The 21981-nt window shown below is 36.8% G+C and overlaps 2 protein-coding genes across 2 annotated transcripts; one reads left to right on the forward strand and one right to left on the reverse strand.

The window, feature by feature from the left end:
* The first annotated feature begins 1572 nt into the window (after window positions 1-1572).
* Window positions 1573-14682, forward strand: LOC114524184 (histone-arginine methyltransferase CARMER-like). Its single transcript, XM_028545312.1, has 17 exons — window positions 1573-1848; window positions 1960-2082; window positions 3158-3261; window positions 3549-3587; window positions 4017-4082; window positions 4280-4307; window positions 6705-6787; window positions 7950-8012; window positions 8617-8731; window positions 9551-9641; window positions 9715-9796; window positions 10192-10277; window positions 10958-11047; window positions 12124-12178; window positions 13121-13203; window positions 13517-13812; window positions 14145-14682. The coding sequence occupies exons 1-17, from the start codon at window positions 1674-1676 to the stop codon at window positions 14279-14281; spliced, it is 1716 nt and encodes a 571-aa protein (XP_028401113.1). The 5' UTR covers window positions 1573-1673; the 3' UTR covers window positions 14282-14682.
* On the reverse strand, window positions 14634-21981 carry LOC114524186 (protein YIPF1-like). Its single transcript, XM_028545313.1, has 12 exons — window positions 21939-21981; window positions 20875-20908; window positions 19985-20059; window positions 19734-19780; window positions 19521-19601; window positions 19093-19180; window positions 18453-18563; window positions 18130-18284; window positions 16681-16747; window positions 16261-16313; window positions 15462-15524; window positions 14634-15134 (listed from the first exon to the last, which is right to left on the reverse strand). The coding sequence occupies exons 1-12, from the start codon at window positions 21969-21971 to the stop codon at window positions 14958-14960; spliced, it is 984 nt and encodes a 327-aa protein (XP_028401114.1). The 5' UTR covers window positions 21972-21981; the 3' UTR covers window positions 14634-14957.

A 21981-nucleotide genomic window follows, 5' to 3' on the forward strand; every position in this document is an offset into this window, starting at 1 on the left:
GTTCCAATGGCAATGAACTTGGTGCAGTGCAATAGACATTTTCAGGTTGCATTAATCCATTTCAAATCAAAATGAAATGTTTAAGTTTTGCAAGCTGAAATGGTCTATACACTTTTCATGTGTCATAATTTCTCTTATAAATGTTAAGAACTCAGAATAATTTATATTTTCCCCGTGAAAGATATTTCAGAAATTCAATTCAGTTGCTTTTGTCTATAATGCGATTACTTTTGCGCGACTGGGAATGGTTGGTTTTTCAGTATGAATTATATATATTAAAACGGCAACCCTTAAGAAATGCTGCTTTTCACGGGGCGTTTTTTATATAAACTACATAATATATATATAGTATTGTAAAGACTATATGAAATTAACGACGTTGAATTGAAGTGTACATTTATAATTATTAATCGTCATTCGAACTTTTTCGCCTGTATTCAAAGAACTCATGCATTCACACTCATGCATGCTCGTTGAGCCCGTTGATTTTGACGTATAGAAATTTTGTTATTACTGATCAATGAGAACGTCTTTTCTTAATATTACAATAGAAGTTTGATTAGAGTTTCTGTTTGGTTTAGCTAAAAGGAGCTTGTAACTATCTCCACGAATTTCGTACTTGCATGCATTGCACATAATCAGGGCCATCTCTTGAAGCTTATCAAGACGGTAGAACTTGTAAAGAAAAAAGATATAGCAGTGAATTGAAGTATACACAGCAGCATGGTAGATATCCAACACTACAGATGTTGCATGGTGTAACATGCAGAGCATCAATACTCTTCGTGCAACTACAAATTGAGGCATTGCATGCACCAAGTGGCAAAGACGCCAGCCATTCAGGATTGTCGCTAGAAGCTAATTAACTTTGTTTCGCTCAATTATATGTTCTCAAGAGACTGATGATCCCGTATTTTAATAATAAGAGTCATGACTGGCTCGAATAAGAGTTATCCCAGTTCTTAAGTACAACACGGAAAATAATTTTAATAATTAAAATTAACCTCAGAAATATAAGACACATCGCTTAATTAAACATATAGCTATTTGGAAGGCCTTGTAAAGACCCTGGGTACGAGGTTGTGCCGTGCCATTGAGCTATATTAAATTCCTGGAGGACCGGCTCGCGGCCAAATCGTGTCGCCAAAAAGATGGCGGCGAAGTTACCGAAAAATGACGAGCCGGTCCTCCAGGAATTTAATATAGCTCAGTGTGCCGTGCGCAGTTGCGTGCCCAACACCGCGCGCAAAGTGAAAAGTCTGTGGCCCTGGGGACGAGGATGTCTAAAACATTGAAATTGGATTAAGCCATTGTTACGAAAAGTCAAAATAAAGTAAAATCCTGTTGTCTATGACGGACGGGCGACGTGCATGCGTCTCTCGAATTTCAGGCAATGCATGTTGGTACACCATAATTCTTGGGGCGGGATTAATTTATGCATTTCAGTTTTCACTAATTTCAGTATTGCCAGTCTCTAGTGTTTAAAAAACACGGCTTATGAGATGTGGTGAGATCAGTGGAACCACACTGGTGGAACCACTGGGTGGAACACGATATGTTGTCACGAACCTGATAGCACGTGGTCCCACGAAGTGAACACGCACTCATAATCACATTGACGATCTTTTATTCCTTTCTCGCACTTCCCACTTCAGCTCATGTTTATATAAAAGATGGAGGAAAATTCGATGGATGGACAACCGTCTCGTCGAAAGCTCTGTGCCTTTCAAGCTTGTACACTAAAGGTTTTGAACAAGGACGGCGATTTCGCTAAAATCCACGACAGGCCGGTAGATGTAGTGATATGGTCGGATAATGACACACAGTGTTCGGTCGACATACATGACGGTATGTATGGACCTCGTCAAGTAAAATCGTCATCGTGATGAATATTTAGTCATATTCTAGTGTAATGTCTGTGTCAAGACCAATATACTATCTTTCTGCTCGTCTCCACAGGCGATCAGAGCGTGTTGGGATTCCCTGTAAATCGAGAAACGGGCCATTTTCATGCCGGCGAACGATTTTATATTTTCAACTTGAAGGATTTCTCTCCGGTGATATGTTTTCCCAAAAAGCAAGGTACGTTTTCGGTTCATACGTTTTCCTGTGTAAATAATAAGATATATCCATGTAAAACGTGATGGCTAGCTTCAAGCGATTTTATCTCCCACCATGTTGCTCGTGTGTTCAGCCGCCATATTTTGAATATTAAAAATAAACACATTCCTGTAGTTATTGTTTAACCCCATAAACTGCAACGCTGGCGCTCATGTTTGACATATTCTTATTTGTGATCACAACAGGGCAATTAATGAAGTAAAATCCTGAGGCATTAATAGAGTGAAATAATTAATATATATATATTCTTGGGTAGATTACCAGCTGAAGCCCTGTTTTCTTTATGAAATTAGTCTTCATGTCATGAACAGTTTTAGCGAGTCATTTTCAACTGTGTGAAATAGCCTGGGTACTTCTCCTATTATGTACTCAAATTAGGTGCCTTTTATGTACTCAAATTAGGTGTCAATACAGTCAATAACATACCCATGCAATCTTGATGTGTTCACAAGAAATACTTGAGTTAGAGACATTGACAGATATCACTGAAAGAGCAGCATGCTGGCATGCATCAATGCACAGAACACTAAAATATAACTAAGTAAAATGCTATTAAAGATGCATCTAGGTGCATTTCCAGGAAAATGTTGCATAATCAAATTGGCATGTTTATTAGGTGCATGACAATTAAGTTGTGAATTTTATTATAGTTTTGTTTACCTACTAAATGGGTAAAAAAGTGTTGCTATTTTTGTGAGGAAAGTCATCCTACTAATTCTGAGAATATGTTGAATATCTGGCTGTCAACAATACTAATAATGCATAAATGCAATGTAGATGATATGTTTGATGTGCTAATTGTGGTTTAAACAGTATTAGTGTTTGCCAGAGAAATCAAGATTTGATTATCTGGAAATAATGTTGTTATACACAACTGATATGCTGTCAATCCCCAAACTTAATTGTTGTTGTACATGTATATTGTGACACACATTTAGGAAGTATTTATTCTGGTAAATTTAAAACTGCCTTGAAGGGTAAATAAAATAGATTAACTTATCAATCAATGAAAAAGCTTCTTGTTTCTGTTATATAGATGTGACATATTTTAAACGAGTCATATCTGACTGTACTGGCTCTTCGCATGAATCTGTGTTTTCAGAAAGGACTGAAGAAAGTTCAGCTGTACAGTATTTCCAGGTATGAATTATAACAGTAGGACACCTCCCTCACATTTGCCTTTATATAAAGATATTTGTTCCAAAATCTTCAATTGATGATCAGCAAATTGAAAAGGTTTTGCATGCTTTAACCATAATTTCCATCAACATACTGTATCTTGAAGTATGGCTAAAATTATGAATGTCATTGTCACTCTTTCAAACCCCTGCCTGTATTTTTTAAAATACAAATGCACATTATACTTGTCATTTACTTGCTTTACGTACTAAACTGTGTTAATTAATACGGTATCTATTTTACTTTAGTTTTATGGATATCTTTCTCAACAACAAAATATGATGCAGGTATGTCATGCAAAGTGTCAGGCCTGTTCAAACCCCTCTTGTTATGTAACTCAAACATATACAAAATTATACCAACAAGACAACAGAGTTTTTAAGAACTGTGAACAAGGTCTTGTACGTCAGTTATGTGAAGAAATATCTAAATGATGTAGATTTACACAGATAATTTAAAGTTCATAGATCTGTGTTTGTGTTTATTACTTTATTTAGATAGATGAAGGGTTATATATGTCTATTGAGCCTTGGGAAGTAATACTTTTTACCATCATCCCACCATTGTCTTATTATATCTCAATAGCATACAAAGTTATCAAAATTATACAAATGCGATTATGTTGTGTCAGTAGATAGACTGCATAACAAATACAATATATTATATATATACCCTCATACGTCCACTTTTTTACCAGAATAGTTCCATTTTTTTAGGATTACATTCGGACATCTACGTATCAAAAAGCTATGCTCCAAAATGAAGTGGATTTTAAAGATAAGGTAATTTTTGTACTACACGTTATCTTACGCTAAATAAATAAGCAGCAAATCCGCGTGTTTTCCTACATGTTTACATTTCGAAATTTATAACCCTTTGGCAATATGAAAGTAGCCCCCCTGATTTCCTGATTACAAGAAACCCTTTCCGATTGTTTTAGCAGAAACGTTGACACTGAAGGTTTTGCTTATTTTTAAAGGTTGTCCTCGATGTGGGCGCTGGTACAGGTATACATCTGTTTATATTGGACCTATATTAGTGGCTAAATGTAGTTAGGATATATGCATAGACCTACTATGACTTTGCAAATCCTGCGCTGTGGTTAGTGTGGGTGCTAATTTGGCTTACATGATTAATAGTATAATGATTGTTAGATGGTTTGTAATGGTTGATATTTTTCCCCTTCTCTCTCTTTTAGCTCTCTCTCTCTCTATATGTATACAGATCTGAAAAGTAGAGTTATATTATTCGAAATCTTAAAATTACAATGTTTGTTCGCTACTCAGAGTTTCACGATCTATGTAGATCGATCATCAGGCGATTATGTCCTTTTAATGTGGTTTAATTCTCTCGCTTGGTTTCTTGATATTCAATTTATCTTGCTGCACGCGCGCGATGAAATTTTCTAGCTTTCTACCGGTCATTATGTGGACATTTCCTAAACAGTTCCGATCGTTTATTTAATAAGTTTTCATGGTTTGATTTCATGACACAAAGTTTCTGTTCAATACAAAGATTACAACGCGAGTTTCCGGGAGGATAGCCATCGGGTATCGAGACCACATTAAACGGACATAATCGCCTGATGATCGATCTATATAGATAGTGAAACTCTGATTAGCGAACAAACATCATAGTTTTAAGATTTTAAATAATATAGCTCTACTTTTTAGTATTGAGCACTATTTTTAGTGTTATCGAAGAACGATTATATATATATATATATATATATATATATATATATATATATATATATATATATATATATATATATATATATATATATATATATATATATATACAGTATTGGAATAAAATATGGAAACACTGAAGTTAGGTTTGAATTATAACAAAATTTAGCTAATAAATTAGGTTAACAAACTACCACAATCGTGGGACACAGATTCAGTGAATAAATACTAAGTGCATGTACTACGTTAGTGCCCATTGGTAAAAGTTCACAACAAAGAAGAAGAGAATGGCCCCTGGGAGAGAGACAACAGGAGTACAGAGAGTACAAATGAAGATTCTGAGGGATGAAGGCTACTCATTCAGGAAGATTGCTGACAGGATGAATGTGTCGCCGAGCACAGTGTATAAGTGTGTCCAGCGTCATGAACGGAATGGCAATTTCAGAAACACCACAGGAAGAGGAAGAAAGAAAAAACTGTCAAAATCAGACGAAAAGTACCTGAAAGTGACGTCATTAAGAAACAGACGAATGTCCAGTAAGGAGCTGGCAGGAAATCTGGAAGCTGCGACAGGGAAAAAAGTGTCCTCAAGGCTGGTTCGAAAGACCTTGACAGCTGGTGGTCTTGGAGGTTATGTAGCTGTGCGAAAACCTTTGCTGCGAAAGGGCAACAAGCAGAAAAGATTGTTATGGGCCAGAAAGCACAAACAGTGGACGTCCGACCAATGGAGAAAAGTCATGTTCACAGATGAGAAAAAGTTTGAACTGTTTGGAAACAATTTGCGGCAGTATGTGCGGCGACGAAAAGGGGAGAGGTACAAGGAAAACTGCGTTTTACCAACCGTGAAGCATGGCGGAGGATCTCTACAAGTCTGGGGTTCCATTACGTACAGTGGGGTGGGCAGTCTGTACAGGATCACTGACATCCTAACGGCAGCCAGGTACAAGCAGATACTCATCCACCACGCTGTGCCCACTGGGCGGGCTCTTATTGGCAACAGCTTCGTTTTTCAGCAAGATAACGATCCCAAGCATACAGCAAGGGTAGTCAAACGATACCTGGAAAACAAGACACGAGATGGCAGTTTGACTGTCCTAGACTGGCCGGCCCAGAGTCCAGATATGAACATCATTGAGCAAGTGTGGACGTACATGGAGCAGGAGAAAGTGAAGAGAGCTCCTGCAAACTTGCAGCAGCTGTGGGAGGTGTTGCAGGACATCTGGAGAACTATTCCTGTTGCCTTTATCCAAAAACTTTATGACAGTGTTCCCAGTCGTGTCAATGAACTGTGTAAAGCTAAAGGGCTTCACACTAAGTATTAAAGTTCAACTGTGTGGAAGTCTAGCGTTTGTCTTTTTCTTATACTAATATTACATACAATTCTTGAGTTACAATAAGATTTGTTTGCATGTCACAGAAAATATCACGGAATGTCTTATTAATGGATATTTTATAAGATGTTTCCATATTTTATTCCAATACTGTATATATATATATATATATATATATATATATATATATATATATATATATATATATATATATACATATATACAAGAAGTTCCATACTCTAAAGTAGACTGACGCCAACTCTCAATTACACTATAAACCTTAGACGAATTCATCCAATGGCAGTAATGTAGCTAATGAAAACCTCCATGTATCGAAGCCATCAAATTTCTCGTCTTATGGCAAGAATCTTTCATTTTATAGGCATTTTATCGTTTTTTGCCATTCAGTCGGGAGCAAAGAAAGTTTACGCTATTGAAGCCAGCACAATGGCAATGCACTGCGAGGTAATGAATATATGTACTGTATATATTGCTAATCTTCGTAAATTTTAAATATACCATGCAGTGTAGTTGCAGCGTATAAGTGCAATAAGTAACAATTATTCAATGAGGTTGAACATGATATGAAGAATTATTAAGCCGAAGTTTGTGGTTATCAGCCGAAGCTGGGGTGATAATGACAAACTAAGGCTTGATAATTCTTCGTATGTGAAAACCGTTGTTTTATTATTTTTTTAAAAGAATGAACCATAACAACTTTGAATTGTTCACTTGAATTTGTTTCGATTTCACATTCCCGCTCCTTTCGGACGTTAATGTTTTCGCCATTGGTGTGACGTCATAACGTGGGATACGAGTATTTATCACACGTTATGACGTAGTGACGTGCAAGAAAAAAGTCGTATCACACGTTATGACGTCACACGTTGGACATGACGATTTCACACATGGCTATTAGCCAATCACAGGCTGTGAAGTTGATGGGCTCCTTGGCTCGTTTGGAAAAACACGAATCTATACAGGCATAAAAAACGCTGTTGATAAATAAAATAAAAGAACAGATATTGATGGAATATGTAAATGGCAGATTTCGCCATAAAATGAAATTATAAAACTCAGATTATTAAGTATGATTAATGATGAAGTTGATATGTTTATTTGGAAGCCGTGGTCTTACAATGAACGGCTTCTTTCTGGATTTTAGAATTATTACTAACGTTTGATCTGCTGCCGACTAGTCGGTTCTTGAAAATTGGTAACGAAAATCTTTCAGTCGAAAAATTGAAATTAATTTGAATAGATCCATTTGAGCTATAAACGCCACTTAATGCATTTAACGCGAGATATAAAAGTGTCTCTATACACAGATGATGTAGACTTATAGCCATACTAGTGAAACTGATGAATTACATAATTTGTAGAACATGAAAACAGAAAACTGCATTGGCTATCATCTGACAGCAATGTGTGTTTTCTCACAGTGTCTTTCCTTTTTACTTTGAGCATGCATTCAATTCCGAATGAAAACAGATTTAGTTTTATAGAAACCCTCTTTAGTTTGACCCCAGACGAGTTTATATAAAAGTTAATGAAAACCCTGTATAGTTTACGTGTTCTATAATCGTTACCCAAGAAAACTTTTTAATCAACGTTCTTCTTTGTGTAGACTTTGACTAAAGCAAATGGATTAAAAGACAAACTGCATGTTATTGCTGGCAAGTTAGAGGAGGTGCAGTATATTTAATTTGTGCATGTCTAGAATATCGAAAACATGCAATGATTTACGATGTCAGAATATTTCTAACCTTTGGCTACATGTTCGTTGAAAGATAACATTGAGAAATGCGATAAAGAATGTCAGTTTATAATTGAGAGTTTACTATTCGGCTTACAGCCTATAGTATGCTTTGTCTTTGAACGAATCGAAATCGTCCTAGGATCGTTTCTCGCGAGGATGTCACGAACATGCCATAACACCAAAAATTAGGCGTTACAAGCTCAACCGAGATAACTGTAGCCCGAGTGAACGCCTGAGCAGGCGTCTTGTATTAGGAATATTTGGACCATTCTTTCGCAGATCAATTATTTTTTGCCTTTTATTATTATTGAGCAATTCTTATTGGGGATTTCATTAACCAATCAAGTTTTAATTTGTTCTTGGGCCGTCGTGATTGGTTAATGAACAGGAAGTAGGAGGTTTTTCAAGGGTTTCCCAAAATATTTGACGAATTTCCAAATCAACAGAAAATATAAGTAAACGCCTCTATTTTACCAATATTCTGGCACTCTTGCGAATTTGGAATTGTTGTTTATTGTATAAATTGTGTATATAGGTGGACATTCCCGAAAAAGTCGACATGATTATATCTGAACCAATGGGGTACATGCTTGTTAATGAAAGGATGCTTGAGAGTTTTCTACATGCGAAGAAATGGTTGAAACCTGATGGTATGTTCAACAGGTTTACGATAGTATAAATAAATATTAAAACGATGAAATTCTTGAAGGGGAAGGGACAGCTGATTCATATGCAATACATGCGGGCGGCATTTTCGGCTTGTGACAACAATAATCCTAATATGTTTTTTGGTAATTACTGTCGGTATAATTATATCTACTATATGAACAAGAACATTAACTAAAATTAACAACACGTGGTGAGATAAGCGAACATTGACGCTTTAAGAAATTATCCTATAGGAAATTATCCTACAGTATACTGTCATTATCATTGTATTCCAAGTCACTGTCTAAGATTTATCAATACGTTTGCCTAAAAACTACAGTCGACAACCACTAAAATGAAAAATGTTGTTGATTGACTCATGCACGCTGTTTGCAATTGATCAATTTTTCAACAAATAATTGATAAGTTTAAGTGAATCGATGCAAATTTTGATCATGACCTTTGCAATGCCGAGATTTTGCGTCGACAGACACTATAAACCTAAAGTCTAGACTTTAAGCGTCTTGGTGTATCTGTGATTTATTTACTATTCAGCCATCGTATGCATTTTGCTCGTTAAAAATGAGATCTAATGACTGCCTAAACTAGACAAAATAACTTCTCGACGTTTCAACCCAATGGCCTTCATCAGAAAAGTTAAAGTGTGTCCTACCTGCTGTATATAGTATGTAGTTATTTTGCAACAGAATGATTAAGATGTAGTCCTGAAAACTGTAAAAACCTGTTTGTGAAATGTCTGCATGCTGGCTACGGCGAAGTCTCATTGTGGATAATACAATATAGCTTCGTCATTTTTATAGGCAAAATGTTTCCAAGTCAAGGTAACATGTTCGTAGCACCATTCATGGATGACGCACTGTATATGGAACATTACTCAAAAGCGAATTTCTGGTATGATTATTTCAATTCCTATATGTAGGCATACGTATTCACACCCATCCATAATGCATTTCGGCATTTTTAGGTTCCAACCATCGTTCTATGGAGTCAATCTTACACATTTACGAGAAAAAGCGGTCGAAGAATACTTCAAACAGCCCATTGTTGTAAGATATTTGCTTTGTGGCATTCAGTTTGATGATGTTGGCTCGTGCGGTGCAAATATTAGAGTCTTTAATGGACCACTTGCATAATAAACCAACTTACAATGTGTAAACGGAGCCTAATTTAGTTACACTGTTTCGGCCATAATATATTCATTGGCGTGCAAAATTTGCCAACTTCGCTTGGCTATATCCTCGGTACCTTAAAATTCTTTGCTGCGAAACTTGGCAATTTATACTAAGTTTAGTATGCCCTCTTCCTTTTTGTCGCCTAAATCAAAAGTTGGTCCATGATGCAAGTGGTCCATTACATATCCTAAATTTGACGTCGTAACTACGTAGTTAATATACAGTGAATCCACTGTACGTTTCTATAGTTCCGTAATTTTTCACTGTAGGATACATTTGATGTACAGATTTTGCTGGCGAAACCTATCACTCATAAAATAGACTTTTTAACTAGCACCGAGGAGGATTTGCACAGGTTAGTACGAATTTACTCTAGCCTACAATGTAAGTTTATCATCCGATACCTACACTTAAAGTTTAGCAGTCCTGTCAATTCTGGAGCAAAGCTTTTATCGTTTGACCATGCAGGCCGTGAAAATTGATTGAACTCATTGTTGTTGCATAAAACTTCCATATTACCCAATTGTGCATGTTGAGGTTCTTTTTGATATGTTTTAAAGACATTCCATTTTTATTAGAAGATATGAACTAAACAATTAACTTAGCTTTTCACGAGCTTAGAAACCTTTTAACGTGAATAGTAAAAAAGCAAATGAAAAATAAAAAAAATGTTCTTTCATTCTATATGAACTTAAAGTGGTTTCACTATAAATGTGCTAGAGCATATCCTCATATGTATTATTTCCATATACTATATAACCTTAGTATGGAAATTGCATTTAGTATATCGATATTAAACTTTTATATTATTCCCATACTATTTCCATAATATGGACTTCCAAAAATTTCCAGTGATTTTGATAGGAAATCTTTACATGCAGCGCCACTTTTCAGTGTGGTATTTTCAATAATATGACGTCATGACCTAAAATAGAATACCTGATTTCAAACCTTTTCTCGTTCCCCACGCAGGACTGTCTTCTTTACCTGACTTAGTTACCATGCATGTAATTTCTTTTTCATTTTCCATTTAAGAATACACATCCCACTGAACTTCACTGCTCTGACGGCTGGGAATGTCCATGGCTTGGCTTTCTGGTTTGACGTGGAATTCCATGGAACGACGTAAGTTTTTACACGACATACAATATGTTCAACTTCATCGAATGTTCTGTCAAGGTAACGTAAGCGCAAATGCATCGTCCTAATATTATATTTATTCATGTGGGTTTTTTCTGTTCTACTCGTTGGGCTTAATGGGGCTCGATTCGTATAATTCTGAATAAACATGCAACATTAGAAAGGTTTTCCATGAAAATGCATGAAAATTACATTTGAGACGTTGTAATCTCACTTTTGTGAATACAACGTATTTATCTCCCCTGTGGAGACATAGTGAGAATAGTACTGGATGTGAACTTTTTTACTAAACACGCAAGAGAGTTACAATAGACGATACTATAAAACAAATCCACACGTGCAAGCAGCATTCACTGTTAATTGTTATATTCTGGCAACTATGTATGGTATATACCAAGGGCGAAGTTGCATGTAAATCACTGGCATGCCACAGTATGTGGAAATATAGAGTTGGTAAAATTAATTGAATGCATATTCTCAAAATATTCGGGCATGCCTGTGTTTGGCTTTTTCGTTGTCTTAACGTTGCTATTGAGCTATTCAATGGTACCATAGCATCAGGTATTAAAAGAGCTTCCTAGATCATTCGCTATTCAGTTCACTATTCTCTGTTTTTCTCCTAATCGATTTTGTATGGCAGCCTTATACAATATTTATATATTTTCAATTGATTCTCAATTTCTAATTGAAGCAACCATGCAATTATTCCAATTTTGACTCGTTATTCTGTATTTTATATGCATTCTGCAAGGTCGTTGATTTAAAAGTGCACAGTTTCTAAAGATTCTACATTGATATATATAGGACATATTAAACATTTGTAGCTGTTAATTTGGGGAACTTAAATTTTTACTTTCGTAAACCTAGGATAACCTAGAAGGGCCGATTCTTTAAAGCTTGACTATATGATAGCGCTGGTTTTACCTGCTGTTGTGGTTGAGCAAATTGAGCAACAAACGTACCGTATAGGTACAAATACTCGATTGGTATACATACGACCTGATAACCAATATGGTCATGTGGTATAGCCTGTGGTAAACTAATGAACGTAACATTTTCAGGCGATCCGTGTGGCTATCCACAGCTCCACAAGAACCTCTAACCCACTGGTACCAGGTATTTGAATAGCTATACAAGGTATATTCATGAATATAAGGGCTCAATAGGAAATGAAGATTTTCTACCCACTATCTGTTCAGTGTTTCAAATACCTCTGTCAGTGGTACCTCGATATACGATTTGTGTTCGTTTTGTTTAACAGTGGAGGAAACGTTGCGAATTCATTCTTTTGTCACCGTTTCATACCAATGTAGTTCATTTATATAAGGCTTTGCCGGTTATCATCTAAAGCTTTCGAGTATTGTAATTGGGCTGGTCATGTTAGTGGCTGCCACTACTGACAACGCTCTTATCATAATTCGTCTTGATTGATGAAGAAGACATTTGTACCAAATTGCATGTATTTTCTGCAAGCGAAATTAAATTTCCAACCTCTGTATATTTCTAGTCTCGATGCAACTATATATGTTCTTGGATTTTTATTTTGCTAGCACTAGCGTTTAGATAACTTGGTTGCATGCATGCTCTTCTTGCGAATATGTCTACCCGCATTACACCAATCTGGTTAAATCGTTTTGTCGAATCATGTATATTTTAATGGTATGAAAGAACTTTGAATAATTGCTGCTTTATACATACATCTCTATATCTAAACATTGATTACCGTAGAGTCAATAAAAACCTGGTCTGAATGTTTTTGAATGCAAATGCAAAAATGCAAATTTACCCACGCTCCATGACGTATCTGAAATTTTTTTCTGTGTAAATACTTCGGCAGTACATTCAGTTGAATGATTTAACAAGCTTGATGATGGAACTTTTTGCTACGTGATTCTTTTGGTCAATTGTTCTCACTCTGTTTTGTGTAGACGTACACAAAAAGATTCAACAGAGACTTTAGCCGAGTATGAAATTTACAGGTTCCATGTTCACCCCTTGCAAGTTCGTGTTTCTTATACTAATCTCACATGTTATCAAATAATTCACTTTTGAACACAGGTTCGATGCTTGCTACCTCACCCGGTTCATGTGAGGACTGGGCAGATATTACGAGGGCACGTCTTACTGGTTGCCAATAAGAAGTAAGGATTGTTGTTAGATTTTAAATCTGTATACGCACTGTGATAGACCTTTTCCCTACTAGCTTTCAAGCGCGCAATGCGTGACGGTAGTTGATAATCAAGGTCAATTTAAGTTGTTATTTCGCTATGTTCAGGAGCGATTTAGTTTAACAAAGGGGCAAAAAGAATCGGCAAGGTTTTCTTACAAACAAAATCGCTTCTAGCAAAGCAATATCGCAACTCAAATTTGTTTGATAATCAACTACCGTCACGCATTGCGCGCTTGAAATCTAACAAGATTGGTAAACACTAAAACCACTGCTGCAAATTTCAGACAAAGTTATGACGTTGAAATAGAAGTAACAGTAGATGGATCGAATATTATCTCTCGTAACGTCCTGGACCTAAAGAATCCGTACTTCAGATATACTGGTGCGCAGACTAACCCACCCACAGGTAGCAATACAACTTCGCCTACAGAGACATATTGGTCCAGTATACCTAACAACGTCGGTTCATCTCTGAACATTGTAAACCACGATCTGACGGCAGGCGGAGTTCTTAGTAATGGTGTCGTTCCGTCCAATGCTGGTTTTGGAATGAGTGGTGTTAATGCCTTAGGCCTTCAAGGTATTTCTGTTAATTTTACCCCTCCCCTTGGGAAGGTAGTACCTTTTTATCCTCTAGCCCGAAAAACAACCGGTAAGTTGTAAGAAAACCTTATTGTAAGGTCTGTTAACACGATCCAATTTTGTTGACCAGTTCACTTCTGACGTATGGAAAGGAATGTGTTACAGTAACAACTGTCGGAAGTGAATTGGATCCGACAAAATTTGACCTTGTGAACAGACCTTAATAAAGTCATACAATAGTCGTGCTCTTTGTGCAAGTACGGTACATTTGATCAAGTGCAATCAAAAATACAAGCGGAGTATGATAGCACATTTCGCGTTTGTTTCTAGGGCAAGTACTGACATCTGGCGGCATGCTAATGAACGGAATGCAGGGTGGTTACATTGTTGGCAACCATGGTCCGTATAACATGCACGGGGGCAGTGGCTATGGGGAGAGCACGCCGGGAAATGCGATGCAAAGATGAGAACAACTTGAATTTCTTCCTACGCGGATTTTAGTGTATATCCAAAGCTACAGTTAAGGTTGATTTTCCCGACCATTAGCCATCTTAGGCGCGAAGCCCGCTTATATCCTAGCAAGACTCGCCCTCAATCGGCCGAAAGCTATATAGTATATAATCGGTAATTCGTGTACAGATTCGGGCCGTTTCTCCATGGCAGTAGCATGGAACAGCTTTGATTGTCGGGCGTTTGATCTGAGGACCGAAGGGATCGCGTGACATAACGTAGGGGCTTGTGATCACGGTTGCATGAATGCACGTGCATGAGAAAAATATATGTTTGCCTGCCGAATAACGATGTACGAAGTTTTTGAAAACTTGCTGCCATATAATTTTGAATAATGCAAATACAATTTGAACTTTGGCTAATACGTGCGAATGTGTTTTGTTTTTCTATACCCCCCGCGTTAGAGTGATTATTTGCATCGAAGAAAATTTTTTCGGACAGGAATACCAAATTCATTCCAAATTCTATTTTTAATAAATCGACAACTTTTCGTCTTCCGTGGAAGAATGGTTTGTTTGTTTTTGCTCCCCAAACTTGGAATTAATATCTTATCTACATTGCGCACGATACATTTAAGTATGTCTAACTTCACAACCGCATATGCACGGATAACAAAATTGTTATCACACAACTTTATGTAGCTATACGGTTTTTCTCCGTTGTCGTCGCAATTGTTTTTTTCCTCCATGTTTTTTGCCTCGTTGTTGGTTTGGTTTTGGGATGTGTTACGTGGGATTCACTTGGTCGTGGTGTCGGCAAGTTTTTGGCTTTTACCTCCGTCGTTGATGGAGGAGCGTGGAAAAAATACAACTACAACATAGGAAAGGGAAACGATATGAATTAGTTTACACAAATTTTCCTTAAAAATATTTGCATTCACTGCCTGGGCTGAGGTGAGGCTTTGCTGGTCTGATATACAAACAGTATATAAGTATATCCTATAATATAACTGCAACTACAAATGTTGCTGCATCACTACGTTTCTTAAGTAGTTTGCCTGCATGCGTGGCATAAGCTGGAAGAACAACCTAGGTTTCCCGAGCCTATTTTCAAAATTTCCCGACCGAAAAAATATCCGGTGTCCCAGGCAAGTTACCCCATAATGTATCCAGTTTTAGTAGATTATTTTTTCAATACCTTGAAACCAATTGCCAGACTGCCATGAAGAAGAAAAATCACGAACAGTATAGTCCAAGCTACCTAAAAATATAATAGGCAGGCTGACGATTTATACAGTAAATCTTTATAACTAAAAAAAGTACTTTTACTAAGGGCGGGGCGGCTACGTCGGTCGGTAATAATACACAAGCGTCGGTAAAAAGCATAATTTTGCTCAATTTGCTTAGCCGTTGCGATGATTTACAAGTTTTTTGATAAATCGTTAACGTTTAAAGTGACTTTAAGACTCATTAAGGTCAGTGAAATGAAAATAACGATAAAACTCACGAAGGTCAGTGAAATGAAATGTTATTTATTGCAGTTCACTGATTAATGCTTAAAGTGAAATAATTCTGAAACGTCCAATCGATAACTATGTACACTTCTAAAACGCCTAACATTTGAGGCATTTCACCGAGAAATTCCTATCGCGTTCCATTTTGTAAAAACAGTTTATTCTCATTGACATTGCTTATATTCTTTCTTTAAATGCGCTTCAAGTGCCACGTGTTCGTCGAGTGTTGCCCCCCCCCCAGGTTAAGATAATCTAGGTGCTCTTCTGATGTTTACGTATCGTCATTAATCATGTAGGCTCTTCAGGCTCTGACAATACGTGAATTTAAAAAGACTGCCCGCAAAAACTAGATGAATCGCGGGCTCGGGGAACAATGGAACAGCACTGGTCGCAGGATAAAACTAACCGTTCTGCTCTGCGTTCCGCCTTTCGTTTGAACTTATTCGTGAAAGAGATTCAACAAAAAACATAAAATTGTGTTACCTTCTTGTCGTCATCCCTTACTGCAGGCCAAAATGTTAAAACCAAAACTGCTCCTAAAATAGAGCATTATTATACATACATCAATCTTTGCCGTTTAATAGACGAATAAAGGCGATTCTCCGACCCGTCACGGTCGCATGGACAGAATTTCAAAGGCCGCTTCGCCCGCGCGGGTGAAGCGAACGGTGATGGAGAATCGCCTTGAGAGCCTGTTTACAGGGAGCGAGTTATTCCGGCTAGGCCAGGTGAAAACTGCATATAATGAGAGATTAATCAGGTTAAGCCTTTGATATGATGAGCTTTTTACCTCACCTAGCCGGGATAACTCGCTCCATGTAAACAGGCCCTAACTTACAAAACTATATTTGGCGTATAAAAACACCAACTAAAGAGTTTCTCATGCTTCAACATGCACGTTACCGGATAAACAAAGTCCGAGTATAACCAAGACCCATCTAACCAATTCGATCGGTATCACCCACAATATCTACAAAACCAACACCAGATAATGAATAAGCAAAAATGTTAGTTGTCAATCCTATGCTCTAAGAGAAAATGTTCCTCATGGAAAAATGTTAGATCGAAATTGAATTTTTTCCAATACTCGAATGTCAGGTGATGCAGATGTTTCTGAGCCTTGGAAAAAGAGCACGTAAAAGGAATTCCTTTTGAATGAAATGCAGGAACTTTTTTAACCTTTTCAAGTCACACTTCGAATTTGGTCTTTTTTTAATGTAATATATGATACAGTGGCATAGGCGTACGGGCCTAGAAATTTTTGGGGGGGGGCGGGGATATTCTGCCCGACGAGCGCCGAAGACCGAGAAAAACAAGGATGGTCCAGGGGTCTGCTCCCCCGGTATTTTGGAACGTACAAACGCTGAAATGCCGAGTTTAGGCAGCGGCATAGCTAGAGTCAGTGTTTTGGAGAGCCGAGATGAGAAAGCCGAAAGCGTGTGCCATACTAGGGGGGTCCGGGGGCATGCCCCCCCCGAACGATTTTTTGAAAATTAGAGACCCGCAAATGTGATTTCCTGCATTTTCGCGTGAGATTTTGCAAAATTAACCATGTTTATTTCAATTATTTTCGTTTCCTTTAATTCGGGTTTACGCAAGCTGCAAGCGTATATATTCTACCATATTCTACCATATTTGAGGATTCTTAAAAAATTTTATGTAGTGTGGAGACCAAATTCACTTAAGTATAAATTGCCCGACTCGTAAATACAAATTGCCCGACTAATTAATATTTCTGACTAAACTGGGGGGGCTGCCGCCCCCCCCCCAGTCCCCTCCGCCTCGTACGCCTATGTACAATGGTAACAATATTTACAAGTCAACAACAACGATAATACCGACAACGATAGTAATAGTCATCAAAAGCGGAATATATAAATACCCATGTACAGGGTGTCCCAGCAAACCGGACAGTAAGTATCTACCTAATATGAACGAGTTTTGTGATTGGCTTTTTGTAACAATAGTGATCAGTGTTTATGATTCGTTCTTTTAGAAATCAATTTCTATAGTTCATTTGTTTTATTGTTATCATCAACCAATGGGAAAGCTTGTTCATATAGGTACGTACCGACCCAAACCGGAACCCGAATTAATTAATTTTGTATTCGCTAAAATTATATTCACACTGACGTCGCTATTTTTACAGCAGTTTAAAACATCACAAAGCTATTCATCTAGGAGATCAAAACATGTGAACTCCCAGAGGCATAGCTTTGATAAGTTTTAAACTGCTGCATGTGAAAAATAATTATGTCGATATGAATATAATTTCACATATACGGGTTCAGCTTTTACTGGGATACCCTGTATATATATTCAAATATACACTTTAAGCAGCTTTCAACCTACCGATATTGGAATGAAGATAGACAACGAGTAGCCGTACACGCAAATTATTTCCAAAAATGAATACCCCGAAGTGTTTCCACGCCATGCCAGCACACCCCATACAGCCACAGGAACCAACCAGGCGTAGCCAAATATAGCGACAGCAGCGAGGGTGACTAAAATAATTATCATTGATTTTTACGTACATGCAAACTTGCACATTGCAATAGGGCCATCTTGGTTAAGAGAAACCACTTGTCATCAACATGCACATTCCGTATATTTAAACAATTTCTAATATCGCGAATCGCTATATCTGCTATGTATATCAATGTGAAACTTACTTTTGTGAAAGTCGTACGCCCATTGGATTTCACCAGAGTGAATCAAATAGTTCGCGAGGTTTCCCGATATTGCTATGGTAACCACGAGGGTGGCGCAGACCCAAAACGGACCTTTGAAAAAAAAAAACGGGAAAAATTGCCAATTAATGCACATACTTACACGTGAGGTATAAAATGGATGCCTCGAATCGATGACCGCAGTATCTCTGTGACCTGTTTTTTGACCATCTGTTGCGTGCGATGCATTATTTATTAACAGGCCAACAATTAGGCCGTTCAACTCCACGAAGAAGCATGATGCAATAAATATCCCACAAACAGGGCCGTAGCTAGAAGTCTAATAGGGGGTATATATTCGTTTTATGCCCGATTGATTTTTTGTACGCTATTGTTCCTGCGGTATATAAACATGGGTATAAGAATATACACCCCCCAATTAAGCGGTCTAGCTATACAGAGCCCTGCCCACAAAGGATTACCGCTAGCAATTTTCTGCTACCAAAGTGAAGGTTAAATATGGTGCAATTCTTACTTAAATGATAACTAAAATTAATATGCTCTTAATTATACTCTATCTCATCAACGGAAATTTTCAGTTTGGATAGCTACAGAAAATCAGAAATAACGATAGAAGGATTACCATATAGATCAGGATTTGATCGTATTTGTGTTGTGAGAAAATTTCTCCTTCGGACAGGTACCATAGAACCGAGTATCCTTCTCAAGACCTTTGATAAATAAATACAGCAATTTAGAAAGTTGGTCGATTGGCAATACTCTCAACTTCTCAACTAGGCGTTCTTTCCCATTGAGCTGAATGGTTTCGACCTACTCGTGAAGAAAACTTCAACGATGAATAAAGTCTGTAAAATCACTTGTCGGAATTCGGAAAGTATTTTTTCTAAAGCAATTTTCAGCAGATATACAGTATGTATGGTAATCGGTTCGATTTCCCCGTTCACAAAAATTGCCCCGAATATTGAGCACTTAGACATTAATAATCCTTCGTAAAAAAGGCAGAGAAATAAAGGGCAAAAATAATAACGACAAAAGAAACAAAAATAATACCTGTGCGGTATCAACATCAAAGAATGTTTGATAGTATTCAAAGGTCCAAAAAGGCGGCGTCTTCTTTTTCCCCGAAAGAAGCTATGAAAGACATTTTAGCAATATTCTATAGGAAGATTGATAACATTTGAAGAGAATATCACATACTACAGCATATTATGCAGGTATACATAAGCGTAACTATGATAGATCATGCAATTTTAAAACATTTACCTCAGCGGTGTCACTGTCATCATCACCATCATCATCATCATGGCCTCCTGAAAGAAAATATAGACACACTTTTACTGCATGTTTGCCACCTTACAATGACCAACATTGCTTCCTGATGTTTAATGTTTTCACTTGTGTTTCATGCAAATGGAATAGAAAAAACGACCTTTTAGCATATTGTGATTAGGATCACTAAGAGTAGGTCATTATATAAACCAAAAGACTGAGTTAGTAACCCGAACCATGACTACCTTCATCGTCATCTATTGATCCCATGCTTCCCAAATTGTCCATGTTTTTCTCTTCATCACCCTTTTCTTTATAATCTAAAAAATACAAAATCGCTGCTATAGAAATACATGCATGCAGCAGCGCATTTCAAAGGAAGCAAAATATTTGCTTGTTTCAAATTTTTCGGAAACAAACACAGTTGTAAAGGTGAAATCGCCCATTTTCCTGCTGCATTACTACAGCATTAGGTATGTTGCATGCAGTTTACAGACTTTCAGAGTTTAAGTGAAAGTTAATACTTCACTATAGCTAAACCTTCACAACATCAAAACAGCGCAAATAATTTAAATCTCCAAGTACATACTAAACGTCGAAAGTTGTTTTTCGATTATTGAATTCATGCACAGATTTCAGTTGACTCTATAAGAGTTTTAATTAAGTGAATCAAAACTCCGAATTACACGTTCAAGAACTCCCTTTCAAGTGAAAACAATTATGTAAAGCTTTAAATATTCGGTAAGGTCTTCGCAAAACGACATACCAAGCTCAAAATAAAATGCATTCTTACAGCAAACACGAAATAAACAGAATAGACAATCACGTACCAATTCAAGGTTTTTTAAAATTTTTTTTAAACCTGGAAATTGTTGTGTAATTGCTAGGATTATGGTAACAAACTGAGAATAAGTGAATGCTTCAAATAGGCAACGAAACAGGTAGTAAAAATATATGTTGTATCCTTGAAAAAAATCTAAAACTGCAGCAAGTGTCTAAAGCAGTATAAATGAAATTGATTTTTTAGAAAAACTATAAAGTCTTAATTTGAAGATCAGCCGAGCAATATATAGGGATTTTTTTACACTTGATATAAAAAGAATAATGAATCCACCTCCAACCAAAGAAGTCTTACCTCCAAAGTTCTCAGGATCAATATCATCATTTATCTAAAATTGTTATATGTCTAATATGAGTACAGCTTCAATAAATGAGAAGGAACCTGTAAGCCATTGCCATTTTACTGGATAAAAATCAATTTTGTAGTTATAATGCTCACAAAATGGACACTGTATTGTAACTCTGCAGTCACTGCAATACCAATTGTGGGATCCATCTAAATACTCTAGGCCCCAAGTCCTGGTTTTGACCTATTCCAAAAGAGCAAGAGGCTTGCTACGAGTTACATGAGAACAAGGCTAGTCAGGTTTTCTGCTGTCAAAATTTCAAAATCAATTTTATATTTTTAAAGTTTGACTGGAAAAACTTTGTTTTTGTGTAGCTTGCAACAGGTCCTGCGAAAAAGTGAGAAAATAAGCAAATGACTTTAAATTCAGAAGAGAAAATCTGACTAGCCTTGTTTTTGGGTAACTCGAAACAGACCTCTTGCTCTTTTTCGAAAGATCTGTATTGACTGTGAATGTGATTAGAATTTAAACATCCTACTAATGGTTTTGCTTAGCAGAACTGCCCCAGAACACTGCAAATATTGTGACAACCTTAATGATTTGGCAGAGTTAAGTAAAAAGAAAAATTTTGATGACCATGATATAGCTTCCTCCTGTTGTGAGGGCTCTAAAAAACTGTTGCCTGTTGATAGGCTGTGGAATGAAATTTTTGTAAGATATAACTCATATAAGTGATAAGTGGTTCAACAATATTAATGTCCTTCAAGCAAGAAATTTAACAGTCGACGTTCTTACTTCCCAATTACCAATCGAATTATATATTTGCCTCGATATATTGCTAGTCTAACAATATAGCCACGTCGCAAAAATGTATATATGCATATAAATACTAGTCTTTAATATACCTAAGGCTAAGAATACACGTATAAAGTATTCAAATGAACAAATTATTTGACACAATTAAAACCATGTTGTTGCATCAGAACAAATCGATAGGTATAATAAAAGGTACAGTACGCGAGTGTATGATTAAAATGATATTGACTTCATGGTTCAATAAATTTTTACTTACCTTTACGTTTACAAGATCATTTTCATCCGCCATCTTGAAAACT

This window comes from Dendronephthya gigantea, unplaced genomic scaffold (genome assembly GCF_004324835.1).
Source record: "Dendronephthya gigantea isolate DGI-Jeju-01 unplaced genomic scaffold, DenGig_1.0 000030F, whole genome shotgun sequence".
Taxonomy (NCBI): Eukaryota; Metazoa; Cnidaria; class Anthozoa; order Malacalcyonacea; family Nephtheidae; genus Dendronephthya; species Dendronephthya gigantea.